Source organism: Pelodiscus sinensis, chromosome 11 (assembly GCF_052426305.1).
Source record: "Pelodiscus sinensis isolate ZL-2025 chromosome 11, ASM5242630v1, whole genome shotgun sequence".
In the NCBI taxonomy this organism is placed as follows: Eukaryota; Metazoa; Chordata; order Testudines; family Trionychidae; genus Pelodiscus; species Pelodiscus sinensis.
The window spans coordinates 52,102,903-52,130,094 of NC_143062.1; the positions used below are offsets into that span (position 1 = coordinate 52,102,903).

General features: G+C 57.2%; 1 protein-coding gene across 4 annotated transcripts in view; it reads right to left on the reverse strand.

The window, feature by feature from the left end:
* The window catches only part of QRICH1 (glutamine rich 1), a 28,453-nt gene extending 10,301 nt beyond the window's left edge, over positions 1-18,152 (reverse strand). The window contains exons 1-5 of one of the 4 annotated variants that reach the window (XM_075938388.2): positions 17,949-18,044; positions 16,391-16,451; positions 12,177-12,506; positions 10,289-10,336; positions 3,354-4,364 (exon numbers count right to left, since the gene is read on the reverse strand). In XM_075938388.2, the coding sequence (XP_075794503.1) occupies positions 3,354-4,364; positions 10,289-10,336; positions 12,177-12,485 (1,368 nt within the window). In that variant the 5' untranslated portion in view covers positions 12,486-12,506; positions 16,391-16,451; positions 17,949-18,044. Of the gene's footprint in view, positions 1-3,353; positions 4,365-10,288; positions 10,337-12,176; positions 12,507-16,390; positions 16,452-17,948 lie in introns of all 4 variants that reach the window. The other 3 variants (XM_075938389.2, XM_075938387.2, XM_075938391.2) reach the window with 3 other exon arrangements.
* Positions 18,153-27,192: the final 9,040 nt, after the last annotated feature.

The following is a 27,192-nucleotide window of genomic DNA, read 5'->3' on the forward strand; positions in this document are numbered from 1 at the left end:
GCTCCCCCTCATCTGAAGAAGTGGGCTGTGCGTACGAAAGCTCTGATCCCATCTACATCTTTTGTTATTCTTTCAAGTGCTACCAGACCATTTGCTGTTGGTTAAGTTTTTCCTGTTAGACTAACTCGGCTACCCCCTGAAACTTTTGCTAAATGGCACTTGCACCAGCACTGCAGTTTATGGACACGAAGGTTAAAAAGGGCCACTCACATGGACTTTTCATTCCAAAGTAATTACCAAGACTGCAGCTGTTGTGCAAAGCAACACCCCGGCATGCACAATGGGGTCACCTGTTGATAGCATGCTCCATTCCGCAAGAGCAGGATGCTGGCCAATGCTCGTTTCACCTATTTACATGAATGAGCAGATATCTGGTCATGTGGTGTAATCTATCACCACCTTTAAGAGTCAGTTTCACCAATTCAATCTCAACCTATTGAAAGTTAGCTGCTAGTCACGGCCAGCATTCTGAGAGATGTCTGACAGATGCCTGCATCTGCAGAGAAGCTGAGCAAGAACACTGCAAGAGGAGCATTCCCTTGACAACAGGGCTCTGGAGTCAAAGGGCTGTCATCTCAATCTGCAGACCTCACAACATGGTGCCCCTCTGCAGACCCTCACTCCGGCCTGCTCATCCAGCACCTCCTCCACAGGCTGACCAAGCACCAGACACACAGAGCTTTTCCTCCTCCTCCTCCTCCTCCTCCAGAGCTTTTAGAGTTACTCGAACAGAACGCTAATGGATTAAGAGCAAGCTTCAACTGTTCATTTGAGCAAAGGCTGTGCTCCCATCCCATTCGCTCTGGACATTTCACATTAGGGATTCTTAGCCAATCCAGGGCCTCCTTTTCATACCCACTCCTATTCAAGAAGGGTAAAGGAGAGCCACAGGCACACCCTACAATTAAGCAATTTATCAACACAAAAGATTCAATGTCTGCTTGCTGAAGCTCTTTCCTTGGAAGCCTCCTCCAGCTAATGCCCTCCCACTAGAAGGATGCTGAAGACAATGCAAGGTTTGCAAGGGAGAAATCCACAGCATTCCTGGCCAATGAAAACCAAGTCTGCTAAATGTTTTTAGACACCAGCAGAGTGCCCCACAGCATCAGCTCTCCTGCATCGTCTGCCAGCAGATGTTTGCACACCAGCATCCATATTACAGGAAGTGGGGCAAGGGCAGAATCAGAAAGCCAGGCCTTGAATTGATCACCAGGGCCGATGGCGGAAGGTTAACCGTCCTGGAGAAAGACAGCCCTTGGCTGACACTGCCCCACATGTGCAGAGCAACTCTTCTTCCTGAATGCGGTCTCCTAGCCCTTGAGATAACAAAGCTTTCATTGCCACGCAGCCTACCAAGAGCAGCTCTGCTCATCTTCCAGCAAGTGCCTCACAGCCCTCCAGCTGGGATAAGAGGCCATTTCCAGGGTAGTGAATTGACATGCTTCTACTTTGCCTTACTCAGGACAGACACACCCTGGTCAGAGCCAGCCCCAGATGGCTGTGGGGCATAGCAAGGCTGCAGCAGCAGGGTACGGAGCTTTGCTTTCTGAGGTGCTCATTCCACAGCAAACGCCTCTTAATACTCCTACAGCAGCAAGGAGTGTCAACAGAGCCACACGATTACTCTACAGGTGGGTCTAGGGACAGGCCCAAAAGAACAGAGGTTTAGTCATCATGGCTGCCTTATCACCCTTGCTCTGCGATGGAAGGCTGCATTCCCACAGCCCGATAAGTCTGGGAATAGGGATACACACTACTTGCCAGCAAACCAAAGCAGCGCAATCAGCACTCTGCATCCAATGTTGCTATGGGTGTGCGGTAGCTGGGTGCAGGGGAATGTGATTCAGCAGGAGGGAAGAGTTATCACTCCCGGAGGAGGGGTTAGACTGCTTCCAGCTGAATTCACACTGCCAGAGAGGTCCTCAAATAGGACCAAGTTCAGAAAAGAGCTACAAGAATGGCCAGAGGTCCAGAAAATATCTGCCTTACAGGGATAGGCTAAAGCAGCTCAACCTATTTAGATATGGGAGGTTTGGGGAGATTAGACAGCAGAGGGCTCTAGAATCCCAACAGATGAAGGCAGAACATCCAAAGATTAGATGCTGAAGCTAAACAAAATGTAGACCAGAAATAAGGTAGTGCTGAAGGAGGGTAACTGACCACTAGAACTTACTGAGAGATGTGGTGGGTTCTCTTAACGCCCATTTTAAAGATTCCCTCCTGGCTGCGTAGAGTGTTAGGGCTGATGTACAAATCACTTGGTGACATTGCACGGCCTGTGTTAGTCAATGTCAGAAAAATTGCCAAGTGATCCCTTCTGACCTCAAAACCTACGGTTGAAATCCTAGCTTCGCTGAAGTCAGTGGAAAAGCCTCCATGTATTTCAGCAGAGCCAGGATTTAAGCTGGTGACATGTGGCCACAGAGGCATCTGGCTATTAAACTGACTTCGACAGCGAGAGTATTCCTGCCACCAGCAGTTCAATTTATTTTGTAATTAACTCTTCCTTGCTTTCATTATGTTTTAAAACAATCTTTCTTCCGGTGGATTCTGGGGCCTGGTTTCTCAGTTCAGTTAGTGACATGCTAGTCACTTTCCTGTCCTCACGGGCTGGTACAATGTTCAGACACACCCAAAAAGGGTTTATGAAATTTAAAAAAGCTAAAATGTAAAAACATTTGATGGCCTTAAGTTACCTATTCCCCTTTAAAGACAGCAATACATTTGGCCATCATGTACATTCAAGCACTCTTTACAAAAATAGAGGTTTAAACTAGCTTGCAGTATTCTCATATTATTGCTGTATTCCTGCACACCAGGCATTTACTAGAAACTGGACCTGGTGTAGATGCAGGCTGTTCTATCTGATCATCAATGAGATGGGTCAAGCCCTCAGCTTTGTCAAGTGTTTCATGCCACCGAGTGCGGCGATTCAAAGTAACTGGTGCAGGGGCTAGCATCTGGTGCATTGCATTAGTTCCACTGGGGGCAGGAGAAGGTGCTAGCCATTCGGATGCAGTGCCCCAAACAGCTCAGAACATTCACTTGGCCCAGGAGAGTACCGGAGAACTAAGAATACAGGCTATTAAGCCTGCTACAAGCATATTGCCTTCTTTACACTAGAGACCAGACCTGTTTCCCCTTTGCATTCTTGCCCCCCATAATCATGCCCTTGTCCCAAGCAAGTAACTGACACAAATGCACGACTACAGACTGGTCACTCGCTCAGCGTCCTGTGTACATTACCAGACCGCACACACAAAGCACAGGGTGCCTGACCGAAGCATCTCCCCCTACACCAGCAACAGGTGGCTAAAAGCAAGGGCCGGCCCAAGAGGAGCAGTTCTACTCACAGAGCAAGTCACTTGTAGCTGCTGCTGCCCCTGCTCTTGGGGCGTGGGCTGCTGCTGCTGCTGCGGGTCCCATATGTGCACCGTCTGAGCAGCGTTCTGGTATGTCCCTGCCACAGCCTGCACGGCCACTGGAATGTGGATGTTGCCGTTCATGAACTGTGCTGGAAAGAGCGAGTTTGCAATTGTTTGCACCACTTCCTCCTGGGAGTTTTTCACTACAGAGGCACCTCCCACCATCTTATCCTTGTCATCCTCCAGCTTCACAGCAGCCAGCGTCGTGGGCGAGCCACTGACGTGGACAGCGTTGTAAGCCTCCTGAGGGATGGCGATATGGGTTATGTTTTGCTGCTGAAGGTCACCACGTGGCTGAGCAGAGTAAACAGGGATGGTCCAAGTCTCTCCAGTGGGGCTAGTGATGGTCCCAGTGGCACTGTACAGATGGGCACTGTCCACTGTTAACAAGTCCGGCCTTAGGGACACATAACTCTGCTGCTGGCCTTGAGGAATGGCCAACACCGTGGCAACTGGCTGCCCAGAAATGGCATAGGACACAGTAATAGGCATATCTACTTTGCGCTTCTTCACCGGCTGCAGGACACTGGCGGTGCTGATCCGCCGCTCGCCTTCCCGCGGGGAGCCCTGCTGAGAAGGCGGAGGTGACAGCGCCCCGACTGTCTGAATCTGGATCTGTTGGCCACCAGCAATGGCCTGCCCCGACACAAGCTGAGCCTGGATCTGCTGGTGCTGTATGTGCTCCTCCTGGATCTCAGTGGCCTGGATCTGCTGGGCAGTCTGCACATGCTGCACCTGGATCTGAGCCGCTTGCAGCTGAGAGGGGCTAGGGCTCTGCAGAGACTGGCTCTGTATCGTCTGGGGAGCCTGCTGCTGAGCCTGGCCTTGGATCTGAACTTGGACCTGGATTGGCTGCTCTGAGGCTTGGTGCACAGTGAGCTGGGGGGAGAGCTGCTGGGCAGAGACCTGTTGTGGGGACTGCTGGACCTGGACTTGCACCTGTAACAGTAAGAATGCAGCAGTTAGTGAGGGGCAGGGGGAAGAAGAGCCGTAGATCAGCGGTGAGGCTGGGGCCAATGCGGTTTGTGTATTCTAGAGCTCTCTCCTGCATTAATTTAGCCCAGTGTTTCTCAACTTTTTTTTTTAAAGTACCTCTTTCTCAAACCCCCCCCCCCCCAATTATAAATACCCCCAGTACCTACAGTTTTCAGACAAATTTTCTCTCTACCATTGCAACACGTTTGTTTAAACAGCTTAATCGTAGCCAGGGTGGGCGATGAAATTTATGGGTGTAAAAAGGACAAAAATAATAAAGCGCTGTAAAACAATTATTCAGTTCTCCAAATTCAGTTGTGTTGAGGTGCCCCCAGACTGAGTGCCACAAGGGGACTCCTAGCACTGCTTGAGAGACACTGATCCAGCACACAACCCCGATCACCAGGACCCTAGAGGAAGTGTAGGAAGGGGGGCACTTCAAGAAGCATCTGATCTGTGAGAAGGGGAAGGGGAAGGGGACTGCCAGATTTCCTCAGCACAATTCACTGCACTCAAGTTCAAACACTACCACACCCTACTTCCCAAGAAGTCCAGGCCATAACAGACAGACAGACATCAGACATCTTGGGGAGCTAAAGACTAGTCAGCACTGACAGGATGTGCACCAGAGACAGCCAGCCCACCTCACAGCACCATAAGGTTGTGCCTGATGCAAACAATCCATGCTAGTGTTAACATACATTCCCTTTGCTACAGAATGCAAATGTTTGACTTACACAGCTCTTGCAGCAACCTACAGACGGAACAAGGCAACAGGTTTCATCCTCCACTCAGTGCCCTTGGATGGGGAGTGGCATACTAAGTACATTGGAGCAAGTCTCTTAAAGGAGGGGCATAGTGTTACTACACAGAAACCATGGCCCACTCACCTACCCATGGCATTAAGAGTTGCACTAGGTGAATGGGTATCCCAGTGGAAGGAACTGCAGAAAGTCTAGAGTTGGGTCCCCTCTTGTAGCGGTAGATGGACTAGATCAGTGGGTTTCAAACTAAGGGTCATGGCCCGTCCTGGCTCTCAGAACACCAGGCAATGTCCTGGCTTGCCTTGCTGTAGGGTGATCAGCAGGTGCTAATGCAGGCTTCCTCCTGGTTCTGGGACCACAGACCGTGCTGCACCCTGTAGGCAGCCAGCGCCAGGCCCACCTCCCAGGACTCTGCATGTTGCCCCAGTCCCAAGCACTGGCTCCGCACTCCCACTGGCCGGGAACCAGGCAACAGAAGCCCGGAGGGGGTGGGGGTGCAGGAAAGAGGGGAGAGGCGCCAGAGCCTGCAGATAAGAACACCTGAGACTCCACCTAGCAGCTGGACCTGCTGCAGCACAATCTGTGATGCCAAAGAGGCGGAACCCTGACTTAGCACGACTGATCAGGGGCTGCTGGAGGGAAGCCCACCCCCAAGGCCCGACCTCCCCCTTGTCCCAGCCCAGAGCCTGCATTCCCAGACAAAGCTTGCACCCCCTTTGCACTCACCGTGAACCCCTCTGCCCCACCTCCTAGCCTGGAAATCCCTCTTGCACTCCCAACACCTCATCCCTTACCCCAGCCCAGCGCCTGCACCCCCCCCAAACCCCTCCTCCCCAGTCCCAGCCCGGAGCCTGCACGCTCGTCAAAAGATAATAGTGTAAGATCATGGGCACCAACAATTAGCCTTAACAGGGTTGCAAAAGTTTCAAACTCTCAGGACCTGATGGCCTAGTCCCTTCCAAACCTACCCGTTCACAAAGCTATCGCGCCCTCTCAGTCCTCCTGTTGGCTCCATGCTGCAACATCACCGTCAAGTCCCTTCACAACTCGGCTCCACAGGCACCTGCTCCTGTCTCCATGCTACACCTGCCCGAAGGCTCCACCAATGATACCAGCCCTGCACGGCCATTTCTCTACTTGTTCCATAAGCCACCTCAAGAGTCTGCCCCCGAGAAAGGGGCTATATGGAACGCCTCGCACAAATTCTTCTACAAGATCACCACTCTCCTTCCCCCAGGAGCTTTAGAAATCAGGCAACCGATGGATGGCCATGGAACATATTAGCCAAAAATTTATTTAATGCTTTGATCATCTGGAACCAAGAGCTAAGCTAGATGCATGCTCTTATTTTCCTTTATGCTGTCCTTCCCTCTGATTTGCCTCACTTACTGGATTCAAAATTATATTGCAAGCTCCTATTTGCCAAAAGGGGCCCTACTACTGACTGGGACTTTTTTCCTGACTTATGTTGTGCATATTGCAGTAGCTTTCAAAGATCCTTCCCTAAAATACTCAGGGTACATCTAGACTGCAGGGTTCTTTTGGAAGAGATCTTTCGGAGCATCCACACTGAATGGACGCACTCTCGCACTTAAGATGGGATTACTATGGATGAGTGGCCACCAAGGCACCTGTGCTTTTTCCCCCCTCTTCTTCCGAAAAAACTCCCTCTTCCACGTCCACACACACCTTTTTCCAAAGAGCTTTCAGAAACGGCGTTTTGTCAAATGAGGTTTACCAATGTCGGAAAAACCCGTTCTTCCGATTTTCTTTCAAAAGAGCACAATAGCAGTGTGGACGTAAGTGAAGTTTTCGGAAAAACGGCCATTTAAAAAAAACCTGCAGTCTAAATGCACCCTCAGAGTCCCAGAAGGTCTTATTAAAAACGTCATTTCAAGGATGCCCTTGAACTTAAGAGTTGCCAAGGAAAACTGGGGCAGGCAAGGAAGCAGTCACATTTTAAGTCACCTCCAGTTGAAACGATCTGATTCTACTCCTAGAAGTACAAATGTTAAGCATTCCTGCCACAGAGCTAGAGCAGTGTGCACCACACTGTAATGCAGAGGTGGATTTGATATAATTTCCTACAAGGTAACAAGAAACATTTGGTCTCTTGCCAATAAAACAACTTAAATCAATGAATGATCTAATTAGGCAGTTAACTGAAACAGATGAAGTCAGGCATGAGCTAATGTTCCACAGCTTGTAGTTTCTTTTCCTTTACTTACCAATATTTAGCTCATGTACAGAAAGCACTCTATTGTCCTGTATTAAGGGAAGCAAAGATCAAAGTTTGGGCTGGGTTTTCAGAAACACCAAAGTGACTTAAAAGAACTTCTAATGGGACACAGACTGTTAAATCACTCAGGTGCTCTTGAAAACCCCAGCCTAAAAACAAAGTGAGATACCTAGACAACACACAAAATCTGCCACCTAGCACTATTTTTCCACGGCCACTTAATACACACTAGCTGTACTTAAGCCCTCACTCTAGTGCTGGCCAGATAGCAATGATGCAGAGACTCAAAATACGAAGTAAACAAAAAACCGCAGTGTTATTTCCACAGCTTTACACAAAACAAGAATGCGAATGAAAAGATGACAAGAATTTTCCAATTTCTTGGAGGCTACCACAGTAAATGGGTGTTTGCTGAGGATAGCAAGTAAAGCAACACCCAGAACTCCAGGAATGCTGGCTATATATGAATGCACACTGAAAGGCCTGACCAGGTTGACAGGGGCCCTTACATTTAAAAAGATATTTTCACAAGGTATCCACTGCTTTCTCTGTAGTAGCTCAAAGTCTGTTCCATTGTCTTAGTGCACACAAAACTGCACCTCTTACTAGTCCCCAGAAGGCAGCACTGCTTTTGTTTCTTATGTCAGTGGAGGGGACTAGACTTCCTATTACATACAAAGGCTGTCTCAAACAGAAGGCTAGTGCACCCACAGAAAGATAGCAAGACTGGTTTATTTCAAAGCAACAGCCACCTCCATTCCTAGATGCAGCCAGGGCAGCACACCAGCATGTTTCTATTTTAACTCTCGTTTTACAGCCTACTCCTACTGACTGACAGACGAGTGGGGAAAGTTTGGTCAGGTTAAGCGAGTGCAGGATCAAAGCCTGCTACTCCCCAGAGCAAAATCTCAGTCACTCCCATTCTAGCACATCTTGTAAAAAGGTCTGCTTGTGTGGCCACTCTCTCAGATACACAGCTGTAGAACCTAAGAGACAGACTAAGGAAGTAGGTTGACAGGTTAAAACACATTGATGAGCTGAAGCGGCGAGGAGTCCTGTGGCACCTTATAGACCAACCGAAGTGTTGGAGCATCAGCTTTTGTGAGCAAAGACCCACTTCATCAGATGACAAAGTGGGTCTTTGCCCACGAAAGCTGATGCTCCAACACTTCGGTTAGTCTATAAGGTGCCACAGGACTCCTCGCCGCTTTTGCGGATTCAGACTAACCCCTCCAATAATTGATGAGCTGCTAATTCTTTACAACTTCTCCAGATCCTCCAAACCTTTCCACAGACTTATCTGTCACCAAACTGACTTCATCTGAACTGAGATAGCTTCAGTATCCCTTTGCTGGGGGAGGAACTATTGCCCCCTCCCTCCAATATTTTCTCCCTCCAACAGCTCTACACTGTAGCAACCCACATCCTGCTAGATTAGAGTAACCAACGCTCCTCCATAAGTCAGCCGGAAGGGCTTGCTAGAGAGCAATGCAAGGCACACCCATCAAAGCAGTCCCAAACCTCTCCTAGCCCAGCATCCAAACTTGCTAGGTTTGCCTCTCACGACCTTTACCTTGGCAAGAGCTAGGAAAAAGCCAACCTATTAGGAAAAAAGATGAAGTGGCATTTTCTGTATAGGACCAACAACCTCTGGGGCTGACTTTAGAAAGAGAAACACTCAAGTCTCTACCAGTCCGCAGGCTAAGCCCAGTAGAGAAACTCCATCTGCCTCAGTACTCAGGAGGCAGCATAAAACTCTTTAAACAGCAGCTTCCACACCCAGAGTCCCCAGCTTGCAGCCATCATAGGGCCAGGGATCATCCCAAGCCCACTGGCCCCGAGACCAAATACAAAGTTCACTGACCAAGATTATCTAGAGATCAGTTCTCGCCAAGTAAGAGCTGGTGCACGACTCCACAAGCCAACTCTGGCTTTTACAGGGCAAGGGCCATAGAGCAGGGCTAGTGTTCTAATAAGCAGAATGATTGTTTCCGCAGGCTTCCAGAACAGCTTCACTGCCAAGATTCTTTCAGACCAAGCTCCCCATCACATTCTGTGCAAGGGTAAAAGTAGCAATCGGACCACAGGTCACAGACCCCCAAGGTACAGTTCTTCCAGAACAGTCCTGAGTCTGTAAGATTTCCAGCATTTGATTATGTAGGTTTAAACATCCTGAGCACCTAGGACATATAGAAAGATGCTCTTTGTAGCATGTGTGTAAGTCTAGAAGTGATTTTGGAACCAGACTAGTGCTCTATTCCAAGCAGTGCTTAAGCAGAAGGCAACAGACAACTGCTTTACGAGAAATCATTTATCACAAGATCTGAGTGAGCAAGTCCTATGGGGAGCTTATAAATCAGTCTCTCCAAGTTTAACCAACAGCCATGTAAGTCTGAGCTCTGAAAGCGAAGCTGGGATTTTACCTGCTCACCACCACAAAAGATTCTGTCTTCGGTTTTGACTATGCAAAACCACCGCCTTCAAGTTATACAGGTGAGCCTGATAAATCCTAAATACGGGTCCAAAAGCTAATGATTCTGTTGATGCATGAAATATAAAAAGCAGCTTTGGTTGTCTTTGCCACAGAACTCAATAGATCTGATCCCAAATATGCAGAGAACTGATCTACTGAATAAAGAGGGGCCATTTTTACAGTACTTCTCTAGCAGAGCCATAGTTTTAAAGCTTGAGGGGTTTAACAGATTAGGAAACCCCTCAAAAAGCAGACTGAACTACTCTGCAGATATTCAGGCAGGGAAAAGCAAGTCACAGAACCTGAGTAGTGCATTCCGTGCACGATTCTAGAAAAGAATCTGCACATCTGTGGCAACAAGATTAAGGTCTTTCAAGCTTCTTTCTCCACCTCCCATCCACTGGATACTCACTGTTTCTCCATAACGGGTCTGAAATTGTGGAACAAGATGCGTCTTCAGCTAAGGAGAATGGACAAAAGTAAAACCACAAGTAAGGAGATGTGCCATCAGCATGGCATACATTGCTTCTCAGCTGCTGCAGGTACCTAACCCTTTACTATACAATTATACCAAAGCAGGTCCCTTCACAGCAGTAACAGGCTCCAGAACCGCAGAGGTTAGGAATGGAATCGCTCCATTTTCTAAGTCATAGAACTGAACCAAAAGGAGTGTCAAGAATCTTGAAACCTGGAACACACCAAATTTCACAACAACATTTGACACTGACAGGAGCTGTAACAGAAGCCACAAGTAAACACTCTCCTGCTAGTATTTGGTGTTCAGGAGGGATGGTGTAAGAAAAGGAGAAAGACTAATTATGCTGCATGGGAAGAGAGTCACTTACCCATTTTGGAGAGAAACTTACTATGGATATCTCCAGAGCCACACAGGGAGAGAGATGAGGAATGCCTGGCCGGAGTAATAAGCATCTAAGGCCAGAAGGGACAATCAGATCATCTAGTCTGGCCTGTCTAGCACAAGCCAATACCATCTGGCACGTGCACACGACATCCAACAACTGAAGTGAGACCAAAAAAATCTCACCCCACAGGAGCCTACTGTTACATGCCATGTGCAGAAAGACTGAGATGCACCAGTGCCCAAGGCCCTGCAATGGCAGGAAAAGGATTGCGATGCCCCAGGATTATCCTGGCAAGCAACTCGCATCCATGCATTGCCTAATTTCATTAATTAAATGCAGGCTCTAGAAAGCATGTGACAGTTTTACTTTACATGTAACCACGTGTTTCTAAGACTGAGTTACTACTTCTGACTCTCTACCTCATGAAACATTCGCTTGCTTTGACTACAAACAGACCTAAGCTTTGTGTGTTTCACGGAAGAGCGACCTGCAAGGAAACTGGCGAGCTGACATACATGGTTCCTTTAGGAGCAGTGGGTCCAGGAATTCAGCGAGCAACTGGTGCACGAGGGGTTGGCTTCAGGGGGATGTGTGTGGCGGTGGGGCTATCACTAAGCTATGGAGAGGCAGTAGAGCCTGGGCAGGTCTGGAGGGGAGTGCTTGTTACCCTGTGGCTTGCTGGGAAGCTGAACGGTGGCAGGCGATAACAATGCTTCCTCATGCTCAAGACTGAGGCTCACTACCCTGGATACCCCATGAAAACAGTCTTCCTCAGGCTTTCAGAAAAGTCCTTGCAGCTATCACAACCTGGCTCTGAGTGGCCATATCCCCCTTTTCAGGCCCATAAGAAACAGAGAAGATAGCAGGGCACGGAGAATGCCTCTTTTCTTAGATGGGTCTGACTAGCTTGGGCAAGGTACAGTATGACCCAAGACCAGCAAGACTTCAAAACAGCCCAAAATCGACAACAATTAAGCCAAGATTATCAGGTGTATCCTACACCTAATCTGAATGATTTTATGACACGAACAGAAAAATGAGAGGTTGTTTCCATGACTATTCCAGCAAGCAGAAGAATTAACAGGCCATTAGAGGGGAAGGGGCATTTATAGCCATTTCCTATGAAATAGCATTTGTGGGAGTTACACACATGCACACACAAAATTGCCAAGAGTTTCCTCAACGTTTACAGCACCTCATTGCTAGGTATGTAACTCCTCCAACAGTGGGGCTCTGGGAAACTGTCTCCTGTCATGTCTATCTACCACCCCCCTTACATAAAGGGAAATCATTCTGATGCATGGAAAGTTAGGTGGCCACAGACTGTAGTGTTTAACTTTTAAGTTGGACCAGGCAATCGCATATCCCAATCCAGACACCCGTAGGTCTAATTTACAGATTAAGGTATACATTCGAAATGGCAATTCAGAGATTTACCTGGACCTGTTGTGGCTGCTGAACCTGTATCTGTTGCTCTTGCTGGGTTTGCTGCTGGACGCTAGTTGTAACAGGACAGGCAAGCTCAAGCAAAGATCCGGCCACCTCTGTGCTGTCCGTGTAAATGCAGTTGCCACCTTGCTGATATACCATGGTGGTAGTGGCTGTCTGCTGGAACTCCTGAAGAGCTTCAGGCCCCTTGGAAGCAAGAGAGTCCAGAAACTCCTTCATCCTGTGCTGAGGGATTGTTCGTGCTTTCACGCGGATGTATTCTTCAAAGGAAATGGTGTTCTCCAGAGAATTATTCATATTGCAAGGTCCTCAGGATTCCTTAACAAAGGAGAAAGTTAAGACTCTTGTTTCACAACTTTCATAATTACACAGAACAAAGGTACCTATGAAGCCAATGGCTAGCATCTTACACAAAAGGTTTCCGCATGACAGATCTGGACACCCAGAAGCCTTCAGAGACATGTGCTATAGTTTTACATGCCATCTTATGGAGGGCAGCACTTCTTTAACTAAACCATTATTAAGTGTCACAACTGCACACTGTAAGCCTTCAGGTGTATTTGCCCTGTATCAAGAGCACGCCGAGTGTTGTCTCCCACTAATGATTTATAGTAATGCACTCTGCCCATCTGGGACTGGTCAGGCCTGAGACTACATTAACCCATCTTGAGTGGTACATGTTCATTTCCAACATGGAATGCTATAGACAATAGCAAGATGAGCCATTACTTATGGGATTGGTTTATAGCTACAAAGGTGAAGAATCCAAGTATCATAATCCACTAGGCAACAAATTAACCCTCAGGTAGTAACTACCAGGAAGGAGGAGACAGGAAAGTAGGAAGTGATAGTATCTGCACATTTACATGGGGATTATCTCAGAACAACTGTCATGCTTCTGTAAAAGGAGGGGGGACAGAATGCTGGAATGACACGATTCCATTAAATGGGACTGGTTCAGCAAGGTCTTGAAACAGCAGCAGGCTCGCTGCATTCCCATTACAAATAAGAGGAATTAATAGCATGAAGCAGGGTCTATCATAGGAGGGACATACATGTAGGGTGAAGAGAGGAAAACAGAACAAGAGAAGCAAGATCAGAGAGAAAAACAAAATGAAGACTCACTCAGGAACAAGACTGACATCTAAAGTATTCTCACAGGCACTATTTGAATTACTGACCTATTGTGTTTAAATACAAAACGAATTTCCATTCACTATCACCATTCCAGCAGCAGTAATCATTCTTGTTTCTACAGCAGTAATCATTCATGGGGAGGTAAACACATTTAGGTGGTAACCTTATTACTCATGTGGTCACAAAATACCACAGGGAAATATGGTGTTGCAGTCACAATTACTGGGTCAGAATTTTAGGTGACTGGCCTAATTGTGCCTTGAGGAAGAGAAATGGTCACATACAGATAACACTATGCACGCACACTACCGTGACTGGGACTATAGAAACAATAAAGGAGGAAAAGGAACCACTTCTGCAGCAGCTAGAGAGAAGCTGTCCAACATTTCAGCACTGAGTGGTCACAAGAGACGGACTCCGTTTGTTCAACACTGTGGCCCAAAATGTTATTTTTAAAGCAGTGTGCAAGCAAAAGGTGGTTTAAGTAATAGCCTGTTAACACTAAGTGCCATGGGGTGCTAGCAACGGGGGCTAGATCAGGCCCTAAATCACTTCTCATTGATGGGCTGAACACCACTCCATCGTGATCAGGCAGCACCACACCCATGGAACTTTATGGAGGGGCTCACAGCTACAAGTTGCTAACAGCATGTGGGTCAGGCTTGAAGTCAAAGAGGTATGAATCCCAAGGCAGAGGATGTGAGAACAGAGCTTATGGGACCTTAAAAAGAGGACAAGTTTCTGCAATGGGTCCCTGCGGGGGGGGGGGGAGGAGGAGGGGGAAAATCTAAGCATTTATAGTGAACACGTTACTATACTGTCGTGCTTACACCAAAAAAAAGTATAACCTTACACTTAAGAAAAGGTTGTTAATACATAGGGCTCGACAAATAATACAATCTACTCGCCCGTGGTGAGTACATTGTAACCCGGAAGAACCGGGTTCAGATGATCTGCTCGTGCACAGATCTCCAGACAGCGTGGCTGGCGAGCGGGGCTCGCCGTGGTTCGGCAAGCCCTGTTAATACAGATCAGAACAGCCATACTGGTCAGAGCAAAGGTCCATCTAGCCTAGTATCCTGTCCTCTGACCGCGGTTAATGCCAGGTGCCCCAGAGAGAATGAACGGACCAGGTAACCATCAAGTGATCCCTACTCCCCTGTTGCCCATCCCCAGCTTCTGACAGAGGCTAGGGACATCATTTCTACTTCCCCTGGCAAGGAGTTCCATAGGTTGACTATGCATCGCATGAAGAAATACTTCCCTTTGTTTTAAATACTTCCCTGCTTATTCATTTCACTTGGTGACCCCTAGGTCTTGTGTCAATTATTGCATTTGCCACTACTTAGCCACCAAGAATACACTCCAAACATCTTTCGCAGTTTATCCCTTGCTGAAACCAAAAGAAACCCTGGCCTGGCTAATGCGCTCTCAGTGCTGCAGTAGACCTGGCCTTCAACAAATTCTGTATTAAGCATTAAACCTCACTGAACGAGCAACAGAAATCCAATAGGAGACTGTAAAGTAGAGAACTGATGCATTAAACGGGCCTGACTTTGAAGGCAGGGGGCAGCATTTTTGAGAAACTCCCTCTAGAATGTCTCAAGAGTGATACCTAAACTGACACACACACACCCCCAAAAGAGTGCTCACAAGTAGCTAGAGACACCTCAGTCCTTGTCCTGGAAACTGTTTTCACACACAGCTGGCTACTCAGTGGCAGATCTTAAACAACAAGTCACCCTCAACTCCTCCTCCAACACAGACATTTAGATCTAATAGGTACAGGCAGTTAAGAAAAATAAAGGACCCACCCACCACCCACTGAAGCCTAGGGGCTTGAGAACCAAGCTTCATTCTGCCAGTTCCAACACCTGGGAAGTAGAACAAGTGCTGGGATCCCATCTGACTGTCCCTTGATCTCAGTCAGCTTGTGACTAGCAGTCAGGTGAAATCAGAAGCTCACTCTTAGTTCTCTCAGTTTGCTGGAAGGAAACTTTCCTTTTTCCCTCCCTCCCAGTCCCCCAAACAACTGTTCTAAGTTTCTACACTGCATTGATCACTGGAGCATAGGAGCCAATACACGGATTTCTGTAATGCATAGGAGCTTTAGTCAGGGACCAGGACGCTGATGTTAGGCACTGTACAACCAGAATGAGGATGGTCCTACACTGAAGAGCAGAGGAGTGTCTGCTTTTCTCTCTCAATGTTCTGGGAAACTGGAGAAGAGGCAGACTGAAATCGCAAGTGTCCCAGTCTTAGAGTCTCCCCAGTTTTTTAAATGAGAAAGTGATTTTTTTTTAATGTATATAGTTAACTCAACTGCTGTTTAATCTAACCCAACTCAAGGCTACCTACAGAGAAATATGGAACTGCAGTCGTTAAACTGATCAGCTCTAGTTTCATTATTCTGCTGCTTGGGAAAAATATGAGCAACAGTGGAAGTATTAGTGCTTGTTACAGAAACATGTTCTAAAGTCTTCTTTTTCCTTTGTAATGAGCATAAGTTTAAAAACAAATTGCAGAAAGTAAGAGCTACAACACCCTCTCGTCCACAACCTCACTCAGGCATGTTTACTACTCAGCACGAACATAGATTTTTATTTTTTTAAATAAAAACCTCTAAAGATTTCCAAGCCCACACTCAATATACTTTGAATGCAAAGTTAGTATTGCATTCGACGGTAAAACACATTTTCTAGTAGAATGTACACAAGTTTATATTGGCAGGCAGGCATCTTTACCATTATCTATTAAAATATCAGACTGGATCTGTTTATGCACTCAGTTTATCCATTATGTACAGCTCATTTAAAAATGAGGCAAATACTCATTGCTGCTAAAACTTGGCAGAATGCATCTTTCTTTACACTGTTCTGCAAAGTTTGCTGCTTGGATACATGGATATAATTCCTGCCTTCTCAGCTTAATTGCTTTTTCCACTAAATAGGGTCCGAAAAGTAGTCCAACCTAATGAGCACATGTGGTTAATTCATAAAACCTAGAGACTCAAGATACTGAAAATGTACACACACATTTGCAGCAGGTGGGCTATCTGGACTCACCAGTCACCATGTTGCAGGTATTTCTGCTGCACTTGTCTTGAGCTCTTAGACTGGTAACATTCTGGAGAAGACAGAACAAAGAAGCTCTTTCTATCCCCAGGGGTTTTGGTTTTAGTTAAATGTTATTTTTAAAAGAGACTTAATAAAACACACAAGATGAATAGAGTCGTAGTAATATTACACCCTTAACAATTAGACAGACATTACCAGACATGCCCAATTCCTAACCATTTTTTTCAACTTCCAGATCTTAAGAATATGTATGAAGACAGACAGTTCTCCATGTACATCTTTTTGCGCAGTGCAAAATGTTCTTCTGTGACAAAAGTTATACAAGTTCCAGTACATATAACAGGCACTGGAGTTATTGAAACTTAGAACAAGACATCAATGGAAAAAATATTAGAGTTCTTTTCTTGCTCCTTTCTCCTCACAAGCATTTAAGGTGGAGCAGAGTAACTATGCAGAGCTGGGGACCAAGAGTCCAAATAAGGCTCTTGGAGGACTCAACAAAAAACTCAAAAAGGGGGAAGAAACCAGCACACACGAAGGCACTGTGTTAAACGGAGAGAAGACCAAGCTCCGCGCTCAGCCGTTCCAAGACGTTTTTAAGGCCTCCGATTGTCGGTACAAATATCTCTTTTTCTTCCTGCAGCTCTCTCACAACTGAACAGACTTGATTAGCCCTTCCCTGAGCCACGCACCCCTCTGCAAAACCGAGCACGGCTTCGTGCAACCCAGTGAAACTTTGAGACCACTGGAGCCTGACAAGCCAGGTGCGTGCGGAGAGGCTTTCCGGTGACCGCGCGCAGGTCTCCGCGGACACGAGGCGGCTTAGGAAGCGGGGCGGGGAGGGGGTCCCGAAGAGCTCTCGCTGCACGTGAGCGGCCTCGACCCCCGCTGTGTCCCCACGGGGAGACTCCCGGGCCGGGCGCCGCCAGGCTGCGGTGGCGCTGGGGTGGCCCGCAGCGCGGCGGGAGGCTTCCGAGAGGCCGGAGCGACTGCGGGGCCGCCGCGCTGCTGCCCGGCTCCCGGCCAAAGCCCGAGCGAAGCGCCCGGCCCGCGGGCCGGACCCGCCTCGGCCGCGGCCTTCTCGCGCACGGGCAGCCCGGCAGAGCGGCACCCGCCCGCGCCGGGGACAGGGCGAGCCCGCGGGGCGGGGGAGGGGCCCGCCGCCCTACAGGCCCGGGGGGGCAGCCCCAGGGAGGCGAGCGCGCCCCCGCCCCACGCCGGGAGCGCGCGGGCCCGCGCGCGTGGCCGGCAGCAGCCGCGCACAGGAAGGTGCCGCCCCGCGGCGGGGGGAAGGGACACGGGGGCGCGCCCCACCTCGCGCGGGAGAGGAACAGGCCTGGCGCGGGCACGCGCCGTCTCGCTCCGCTGCGCGCTCCCGGCAACGCCACACAACAAACGGGCCCGCGCCGGAACCCGCGGGAGCGCGCCGCCCCCGGAACCGCCGCCGCCGCCTCCCCCCTGGAAGGGGAGGCCCCGCCCGGCCCAGCCCGCCGCCGCCCGGCCCAGCCCGCTCCGCCGCCGCTCGGCCGGGCCCGCCCCGCCTCACCCTGGCCCCGCCGCCGCCTCGCTCCGCCACCGCCTCGGCCCGACTCCTTCCCCTCACAGCTCCCTGGGCGCCATCTTACATTCAACCCCCGCAGCCAATCAGCGCTCGGCCCCGGCCTCGCGAGAGCGCGGCCGCCAAGCCCCGCGAGAGCTCCGCGCCGGAGCCGCCCCGCGCCTTAAAGGCGCCGTGCGCAGCCCCGCCCCTTGGCCGGCCCAGAGTCTACAGGAGGCCCCGCCCCCGGGGCCCAGCCTGTCCTAGAGCCCCGCCCCCCGGCCGGCCCAGGGCCCGGCGCTGCACAGCCACCCTGGCCGCCCCCGGCCCCGCCCCCATGGCCACTGGCGCCAGGCTCCCGGCGTGCTGGAACCCCCCGGGGCATCGCAAACCCGCAGCCCCCGGAGCCCCCCAGCCCCCTGGAGTCCCCCAGAGCCCGTGGGCCAGCCTACGCCCCCCAGAGCCCACGGGCCGGCCTGCACCCCCCAGAGCCCCTGCGCCCCCCAGGACCCCCGAGAGCCCGTGGGCCGGCCTGTGCCCCCCAGAGCCCGCGTGCCGGCCTGTGCCCCCCAGATCCCCTGTGCCCCCCGGAGCCCCCCAGCCCCCTGGAGTCCCCCAGAGCCCGTGGGCCAGCCTACGCCCCCCAGAGCCCACGGGCCAGCCTGCACCCCCCAGAGCCCCTGCGCCCCCCAGAACCCCCGAGAGCCCGTGGGCCGGCCTGCACCCCCCAGAACCGCCAAGAGCCCGTGGGCCGGCCTGCCGCCAGGCACTCCAGGCCGGAGCTCTCCAGCGAGGCCACACAGGGCTCCTCGGGGAGCCCTCGCAAGCGCCCAGCGAGAATTCTGGCAGCCAGGAGAGTAGCTGCCAAGGGAAGCGGGGCAGGAAGGGGGCTGGCCAGGCAAGGCCCCGGAAGAGGACAGAGGCAGGAGATTACTGGGTCGCACATGAGAGACACAGCAGCTCTGGCTGCACTCAGGCGCAGGGAGTCAGACCAGGAGCTGCAGACATAAGGCCGATGGGGCTTGGATGCTGCAGCCCCAGCTCCAGCAGAAGCAGCCAGGATAGTGGCAAGGCTTGGAGAGCTGCCGAGCCCATCTGAGCCGCAGGATCATGGATTTCACGCTCGCCGTCAATCCAACACCCCCCTGACGGCGCAAAGCCAGGAGCCTGGGCGGGAGGGCGCGACCCGGAGAGACGCTAGGCCCTTCCAAAAGCAAACACTGGGCGTGTCACTCGGGGGTGGCTGGGCAGTGACTGGCCTGCCCTCGGCTCGCACTGCTGAGCTCTTTGCCAGAGCGGGAGCAGCACACCCAGGCACTGCCAGGGGCTTGTCCCTAAGGGTATGTCTACACTACCCTCCTAGTTCGAACTAGGAGGGTAATGTATGCATACCGCACTTGCTAATGAAGCCCGGGATTTGAATTTCCCGGGCTTCATTAGCATAAGCGGGGAGCCGCCATTTTTAAATCCCCGCTGCTTCGAACCCCGTGTAGCGCGGCTACACGGGGCTCGAACTAGGTAGTTCGGACTAGGGTGCCTATTCCGAACTACCGGTACACCTCGTTTCACGAGGGGTAACGGTAGTTCGGAATAGGACCCTAGTCCGAACTACCTAGTTCGAGCCCCGTGTAGCCGCGCTACACGGGGTTCGAAGCAGCGGGGATTTAAAAATGGCGGCTCCCCGCTTATGCTAATGAAGCCCGGGAAATTCAAATCCCGGGCTTCATTAGCAAGTGCGGTATGCATACATTACCCCGCTAGTTCGAACTAGCGGGGTAGTGTAGACATACCCCAAGGTGGGCCCCTCTCAGGGCTGACCCCCTCTGTCTGCTCAGCTGCGCCCCACGTGGGTGACATGCATCACCTGGCCGTGCCCGGCAACTCCCATGTTCTCCCTTTGCCCCCTGGCTCTAGGAGCAGTCCCCAGTCCCCGGGGGCAGCAGGCTGCCTCCAGCAGGCCAGGCCTCACCTTCCATAGTGCCACATGTGAGCTGGGGCGTGTGGACCGCTTGGGGGAAGGCTAATTACACAGAGGGATTTGATTGGTCCAAGTGTCCCCCCCAAGCTACAGGGCAGCCAGGCGGGGAGAGGGGGCGGAGTTGTTTGTTACCCCACTGAACACACAGCCACATCCAACACAGGGCCAGTGGGGGAGACACGGCAGCCCAGGGGTTAAGAGAAAAGTGATTCCTTCAGCACCATGGACTTACACCAGGGCTCCTGCTGGCCCTTGCTGGGCACCTGCTCTGTGGTCTCCTGCCAACCCTTTGCTGCGCACTCAGGACAGGCGTGGCCCCAGCAGGCCACGAGGGCCAGTCTGGGTCCGTGTGCATTGGCTTGGCGAATGGAGCTGTACGGGCCCTGCGCCAGCCCAGGGTCTCCTGATCCAGGCACACAAGCCGCTAAACGGATTCTCCCGGGCAGCCCTCCCTCCGGCAGAGCTGTCGGCCACACTCTCCACAGCGAGGAGAGTACCTGGCAGCGCCCCAACCCCCACTGCGCGCTGCACGACGTGGCAGCCCTCGCCTGGGCGGGAAACCAGCCCCCACCCCTCCTCGCCAGCACAGGGTCGCTGGCCGGGCGAGCTGAAAGCGGGGGCTGGACTGTTGCTGGCGGAAGGCAACGAAGGGGCAGGCGTCTGCCCGACCCACCGGAGGCTGCCACAGCCAGCGGCCACTCCAGGACTGGTGGAAGTTCCAGGCGGGAGCCCCAACCCTCCCCGCCCTGTGCCCATTCACTCCCCACAGGCCCCGCCAGGGCCCACTGGCAGCAGCTGGGCAGCGAGAGCCATGGAGCCAATGTGCCTGGGAAACCGGGAGGTGACTCCGTGGTGGCGGTGAGCTGCCCCCGGGCCCACGCAGCCGCTCCGTCCCCCCACCACTGTCCCCCCCGGGCCCACGCAGCCGCTCCGTCCCCCCACCACTGTCCCCCCCGGGCCCACGCAGCCGCTCCGTCCCCCCACCACTGTCCCCCCCGGGCCCACGCAGCCGCTCCGTCCCCCCACCACTGTCCCCCCGGGCCCACCCCCCCGGGCCCACGCAGCCGCTCCGTCCCCCCACCACTGTCCCCCCCGGGCCCACGCAGCCGCTCCGTCCCCCCACCACTGTCCCCCCCGGGCCCACGCAGCCCCCGGGCCCACGCAGCCGCTCCGTCCCCCCACCACTGTCCCCCCCGGGCCCACGCAGCCGCTCCGTCCCCCACCACTGTCCCCCCCGGGCCCACGCAGCCGCTCCGTCCCCCCACCACTGTCCCCCCCGGGCCCACGCAGCCGCTCCGTCCCCCACCACTGTCCCCCCCGGGCCCACGCAGCCGCTCCGTCCCCCCCCACTGTCCCCCCCCCCCCACTGTCCCCCCCGGGCCCACGCAGCCGCTCCGTCCCCCCACCACCCCCCCCCCGGGCCCACGCAGCCGCTCCGTCCCCCCACCACTGTCCCCCCCGGGCCCACGCAGCCGCTCCGTCCCCCACCACTGTCCCCCCCGGGCCCACGCAGCCGCTCCGTCCCCCCCCCTGTCCCCCCCCCACTGTCCCCCCCGGGCCCACGCAGCCGCTCCGTCCCCCCACCACTGTCCCCCCGGGCCCACGCAGCCGCTCCGTCCCCCCCCCCCACCACTGTCCCCCCCCCCCCCCGGGCCCACGCAGCCGCTCCGTCCCCCCACCACCCCCCCGGGCCCACGCAGCCGCTCCGTCCCCCACCACTGTCCCCCCACCACTGTCCCCCCCGGGCCCACGCAGCCGCTCCGTCCCCCCACCACTGTCCCCCCCGGGCCCACGCAGCCGCTCCGTCCCCCCACCACTGTCCCCCCCGGGCCCACGCAGCCGCTCCGTCCCCCCACCACTGTCCCCCCCGGGCCCACGCAGCCCCCCCCCCCACCCCCCCGGGCCCACGCAGCCGCTCCGTCCCCCACCACTGTCCCCCCCGGGCCCACGCAGCCGCTCCGTCCCCCCCCCACTGTCCCCCCCGGGCCCACGCAGCCGCTCCGTCCCCCCCCCACTGTCCCCCCCGGGCCCACGCAGCCGCTCCGTCCCCCCACCACTGTCCCCGCACCGCTCCGTCCCCCCCCACTGTCCCCCCCGGGCCCACGCAGCCGCTCCGTCCCCCACCACTGTCCCCCCCGGGCCCACGCAGCCGCTCCGTCCCCCCACCACTGTCCCCCCCGGGCCCACGCAGCCGCTCCGTCCCCCCCCACTGTCCCCGCACCGCTCCGTCCCCCCCCACTGTCCCCGCACCGCTCCGTCCCCCGCACCCCCCTGCTCCCTGCACTGCTCCGCCCTGTGGCCCCACAGATGCTCCCGACCCTCCCTGGGACGGGCCCCTCCCTCCTGCCACCCGCCCAGCCCCTCCCGCTGTTTCCCACCCCCGGCCCGGCCCTAGGCCGCTTCCCCAGCCGGGGGGCGAGTCCCGGCCCCGTGCACGTGCGGCTCGGCGCGGGGCGGGGCCTGTCGGTAGAGGGGCCCCGCCCCGCCCCACGTGCGCGCCTCCGGCCCCCGCCGCGGCACCAACACTGCGGCTTAAGGTGGCCCCGGGGCCCGCCGCCCGCCAGCCCACCTTAAGCGGGGCGGCCGGGCCTTAAAGGCGCCGTCGGGGCCCGACTGGCACCGCGATCGCCCCAGCGCAGCCGGCAGCCGCTGGGCGGAGTCGGGACCCCCGCCCTGCACCCCCCCGCTGCACCCCCATAGCCCCGCCATGCACCCCCCCGCTGCACCCCCATAGCCCGCCCTGCACCCCCCTCTCTGCACCCCCATAGCCCGCCCTGCACCCCCCTCTCTGCACCCCCATAGCCCGCCCTGCACCCCCCTCTCTGCACCCCCATAGCCCGCCCTGCACCCCCCTCTCTGCACCCCCATAGCCCGCCCTGCACCCCCCTCTCTGCACCCCCATAGCCCGCCCTGCACCCCCCCGCTGCACCCCCATAGCCCGCCCTGCACCCCCCTCTCTGCACCCCCATAGCCCGCCCTGCACCCCCATAGCCCGCCCTGCACCCCCCTCTCTGCACCCCCATAGCCCGCCCTGCACCCCCCTCTCTGCACCCCCATAGCCCGCCCTGCACCCCCATAGCCCGCCCTGCACCCCCCTCTGCACCCCCATAGCCCGCCCTGCACCCCCCTCTCTGCACCCCCATAGCCCGCCCTGCACCCCCTCTCTGCACCCCCATAGCCCGCCCTGCACCCCCCTCTCTGCACCCCCATAGCCCGCCCTGCACTGCCCCCCCCTCTGCACCCCCATAGCACGCCCTGCACCCCCCTCTCTGCACCCCCATAGCCCGCCCTGCACCCCCCCGCTGCACCCCCATAGCCCGCCCTGCACCCCCCTCTCTGCACCCCCATAGCCCGCCCTGCACCCCCCCGCTGCACCCCCATAGCCCGCCCTGCACCCCCCCGCTGCACCCCCATAGCCCGCCCTGCACCCCCATAGCCCGCCATGCACCCCCCGCTGCACCCCCATAGCCCGCCCTGCACCCCCCGCTGCACCCCCATAGCCCGCCCTGCACCCCCCCGCTGCACCCCCATAGCCCGCCCTGCACCCCCCTCTCTGCACCCCCATAGCCCGCCCTGCACCCCCCCGCTGCACCCCCATAGCCCGCCCTGCACCCCCCCCGCTGCACCCCCATAGCCCGCCCTGCACCCCCATAGCCCGCCCTGCACCCCCCTCTCTGCACCCCCATAGCCCGCCCTGCACCCCCCCGCTGCACCCCCATAGCCCGCCCTGCACCCCCATAGCCCGCCCTGCACCCCCTCTCTGCACCCCCATAGCACGCCCTGCACCCCCCTCTCTGCACCCCCATAGCCCGCCCTGCACCCCCCCCCCCCACCCCCCGCCCTGCACCCCCATAGCCCGCCCTGCACCCCCCTCTCTGCACCCCCATAGCACGCCCTGCACCCCCCTCTCTGCACCCCCATAGCCCCGCCATGCACCCCCCCGCTGCACCCCCATAGCCCGCCCTGCACCCCCATAGCCCGCCATGCACCCCCCGCTGCACCCCCCACTCTGCACCCCCATAGCCCGCCCTGCACCCACCTCTCTGCACCCCCATAGCCCCGCCATACACCCCCATAGCCCGCCCTGCACCCCCGTGACCCCCAGCGCCCCGCCCTGCACCCCCCCGCTGCACCCCCATAGCCCGCCCTGCACCCTCGTGACCCCCAGCGCCCCGCCCTGCACCCCCATAGCCCGCCCTGCACCCCCGTGACCCCCAGCGCCCCGCCCTGCACCCCCATAGCCCGCCCTGCACCCCCGTGACCCCCTGCACCCCGCCCTGCACCCCGCCCTGCACCCCCGTGACCCCCAGCGCCCCGCCCTGCACCCCCATAGCCCGCCCTGCACCCCGCCCTGCACCCCCATAGCCCGCCCTGCACCCCCAGCCCCCCCGCCCCGCCCTGCACCCCGCCCTGCACCCCCATAGCCCGCCCTGCACCCCCGTGACCCCCAGCGCCCCACCCTGCACCCCCATAGCCCGCCCTGCACCCCCGTAGCCCCCTGCACTCTGCCCTGCACCCCTATAGCCCACCCTGCACCCCCGTGAGCCCCAGCGCCCCACCCCCCCGCTGCACCCCCCCGCTGCACCCCCATAGCCCGCCCTGCACCCCCCTGCTGCACCCCCATAGCCAGCCCTGCACCCCCGTGACCCCCAGCGCCCCGCCCTGCACCCCCCCGCTGCACCCCCATAGCCCACCCTGCCCTGCACACCCCCGCTGCACCCCCATAGCCCGCCCTGCACACCCCCGCTGCACCCCCATAGCCCGCCCTGCACACCCCCGCTGCACCCCCATAGCCCGCCCTGCACCCCGCCCTGCACACCCCCGCTGCACCCCCATAGCCCGCCCTGCACCCCCGCTGCACCCCCATAGCCCGCCCTGCACCCCCCTGCTGCACCCCCATAGCCAGCCCTGCACACCCGTGACCCCCAGCGCCCCGCCCTGCACCCCCCGCTGCACCCCCATAGCCCACCCTGCACCCCCGTGACCCCCAGCGCCCCGCCCTGCACCCCCATAGCTCGCCCTGCACCCCCGTGACCCACTGCACTCCGCCCTGCACCCCCATAGCCCACCCTGCACCCCCGTGACGCCCAGCGCCCCGCCCTGCACCCCCATAGCCCGCCCTGTACCTCTGCCCTGCACCCCCCACCCTGCAACCCCATAACCCGCCCTGTACCCCCCCGCCCTGTACCCACCGGGCTGCACCCCCATAGCCCGCCCTGCACCCCGCCCTGTACCTCCCGCGCTGCACCCCCATAGCCCGTCCTGCACCCCCTGCTGCACCCCCATAGCCAGCCCTGCACCCCCGTGACCCCCAGCGCCCCGCCCTGCACCCCCCGCTGCACCCCCATAGCCCACCCTGCACCCTGCCCTGCACACCCCCGCTGCACCCCCATAGCCCGCCCTGCACCCCGCCCTGCACACCCCCCGCTGCACCCCCATAGCCCGCCCTGCACCCCGCCCTGCACACCCCCGCTGCACCCCCATAGCCCGCCCTGCACCCCCGTGACCCCCAGCGGCCCGCCCTGCACCCCCCTGCTGCACCCCCATAGCCAGCCCTGCACACCCGTGACCCCCAGCGCCCCGCCCTGCACCCCCCCGCTGCACCCCCATAGCCCTCCGTGGTGTGCCACCTGTGACCCACCCTGTACCCCCCGCGCTGTGCCCCCCATGATGCCCAGCACCCCGTGTATCCCGCCCTGTACCCCCCCGCTGCACCCCCATAGCCCGCCCTGCACCCCCCTGCTGCACCCCCATAGCCAGCCCTGCACCCCCGTGACCCCCAGCGCCCCGCCCTGCACCCCCCCGCTGCACCCCCATAGCCCACCCTGCCCCCCCTGCACCCCCCGCTGCACCCCCATAGCCCGCCCTGCACCCCGCCCTGCACCCCCCGCTGCACCCCCATAGCCCGCCCTGCACACCCCCGCTGCACCCCCATAGCCCGCCCTGCACCCCCCTGCTGCACCCCCATAGCCAGCCCTGCACACCCGTGACCCCCAGCGCCCCGCCCTGCACCCCCCCGCTGCACCCCCATAGCCCACCCTGCACCCCCGTGACCCCCAGCTCCCCGCCCTGCACCCCCATAGCTCGCCCTGCACCCCCGTGACCCACTGCACTCCGCCCTGCACCCCCATAGCCCACCCTGCACCCCCGTGACGCCCAGCGCCCCGCCCTGCACCCCCATAGCCCGCCCTGTACCTCTGCCCTGCACCCCCCACCCTGCAACCCCATAACCCGCCCTGTACCCCCCCGCCCTGTACCCACCGGGCTGCACCCCCATAGCCCGCCCTGCACCCCGCCCTGTACCTCCCACGCTGCACCCCCATAGCCCACCCTGTATCCTCCGTGGTGTGCCACCTGTGACCCACCCTGTACCCCCCGCGCTGTGCCCCCCATGATGCCCAGCACCCCGTGTATCCCGCCCTGTACCCCCCGTGACCCTCAGCGCCCCCCGTGACCGGCCCAGTACCCCCCGCGCTGCACCCCCCATAACCCCCAGCGCCCCCTGTACCCTGCCCTGTACCCCCAGCGCTGCGCTCCCCTGTGCCCCACCCTGTACCCCCAGTGCTCTGCCCCCCATATCCTGCCCTGTACCCCCACGCTGCACCCTGCCCTGTACCCCTGCACTGTGCCCCCCGTATTCTACCCTGTACCGACCAGCGCTGCACCCCCTGTACCCAGCCCTGTACCCCCAGCACTGCGCCCCCTGTACCCTACCCTGTACCCCCCCTTGCTGCACCCCCCCATAGCCCGCCCTATACCCCCCAGCGCTGCGACCCCCACCCTGCACCTCGTAGCACCACCCTGCCCTCAACCCCACTGGGCACCCCCCGTCCCCCACAACGCTGCCCCCTCCTAGCCAGCTACTGGCCAGGATAGGGACCCCCAGTGCTGCAGCCCCACCCTGCACGGCTCCCCTCAGACTCTAGCCCAGCCGCAGGGGCTGAGCCCAGGAGTGGGGGAGCTGCCCCGCCGGGCGGAGGGGTCCCCACGGCGTGAGGAAGTGGGATGGGGGGTGCACGTGATGAGGGAGAAGCTTCCCCTCCCACCAGGGCTTTGGGTGCCACAGCCCCGGGGGGGCCAGGAGCCGGGGGCTCCCCCAAGGCCTGTGTGCTGCGGCTCCATGCGCTGTCACCCCCCCCAGAGCGGGGATAAGAGCCCCCCGCTGGAGGTCGTGGCCCCAGGAGCCACGTGCGCCCCTGCCCCTTGGTGTGGGTGGGGCCGTGGGGGGCGGCAGGATTCACCCGTGGCCCCTCGTGGCCCCACAGCTGCGGCTCC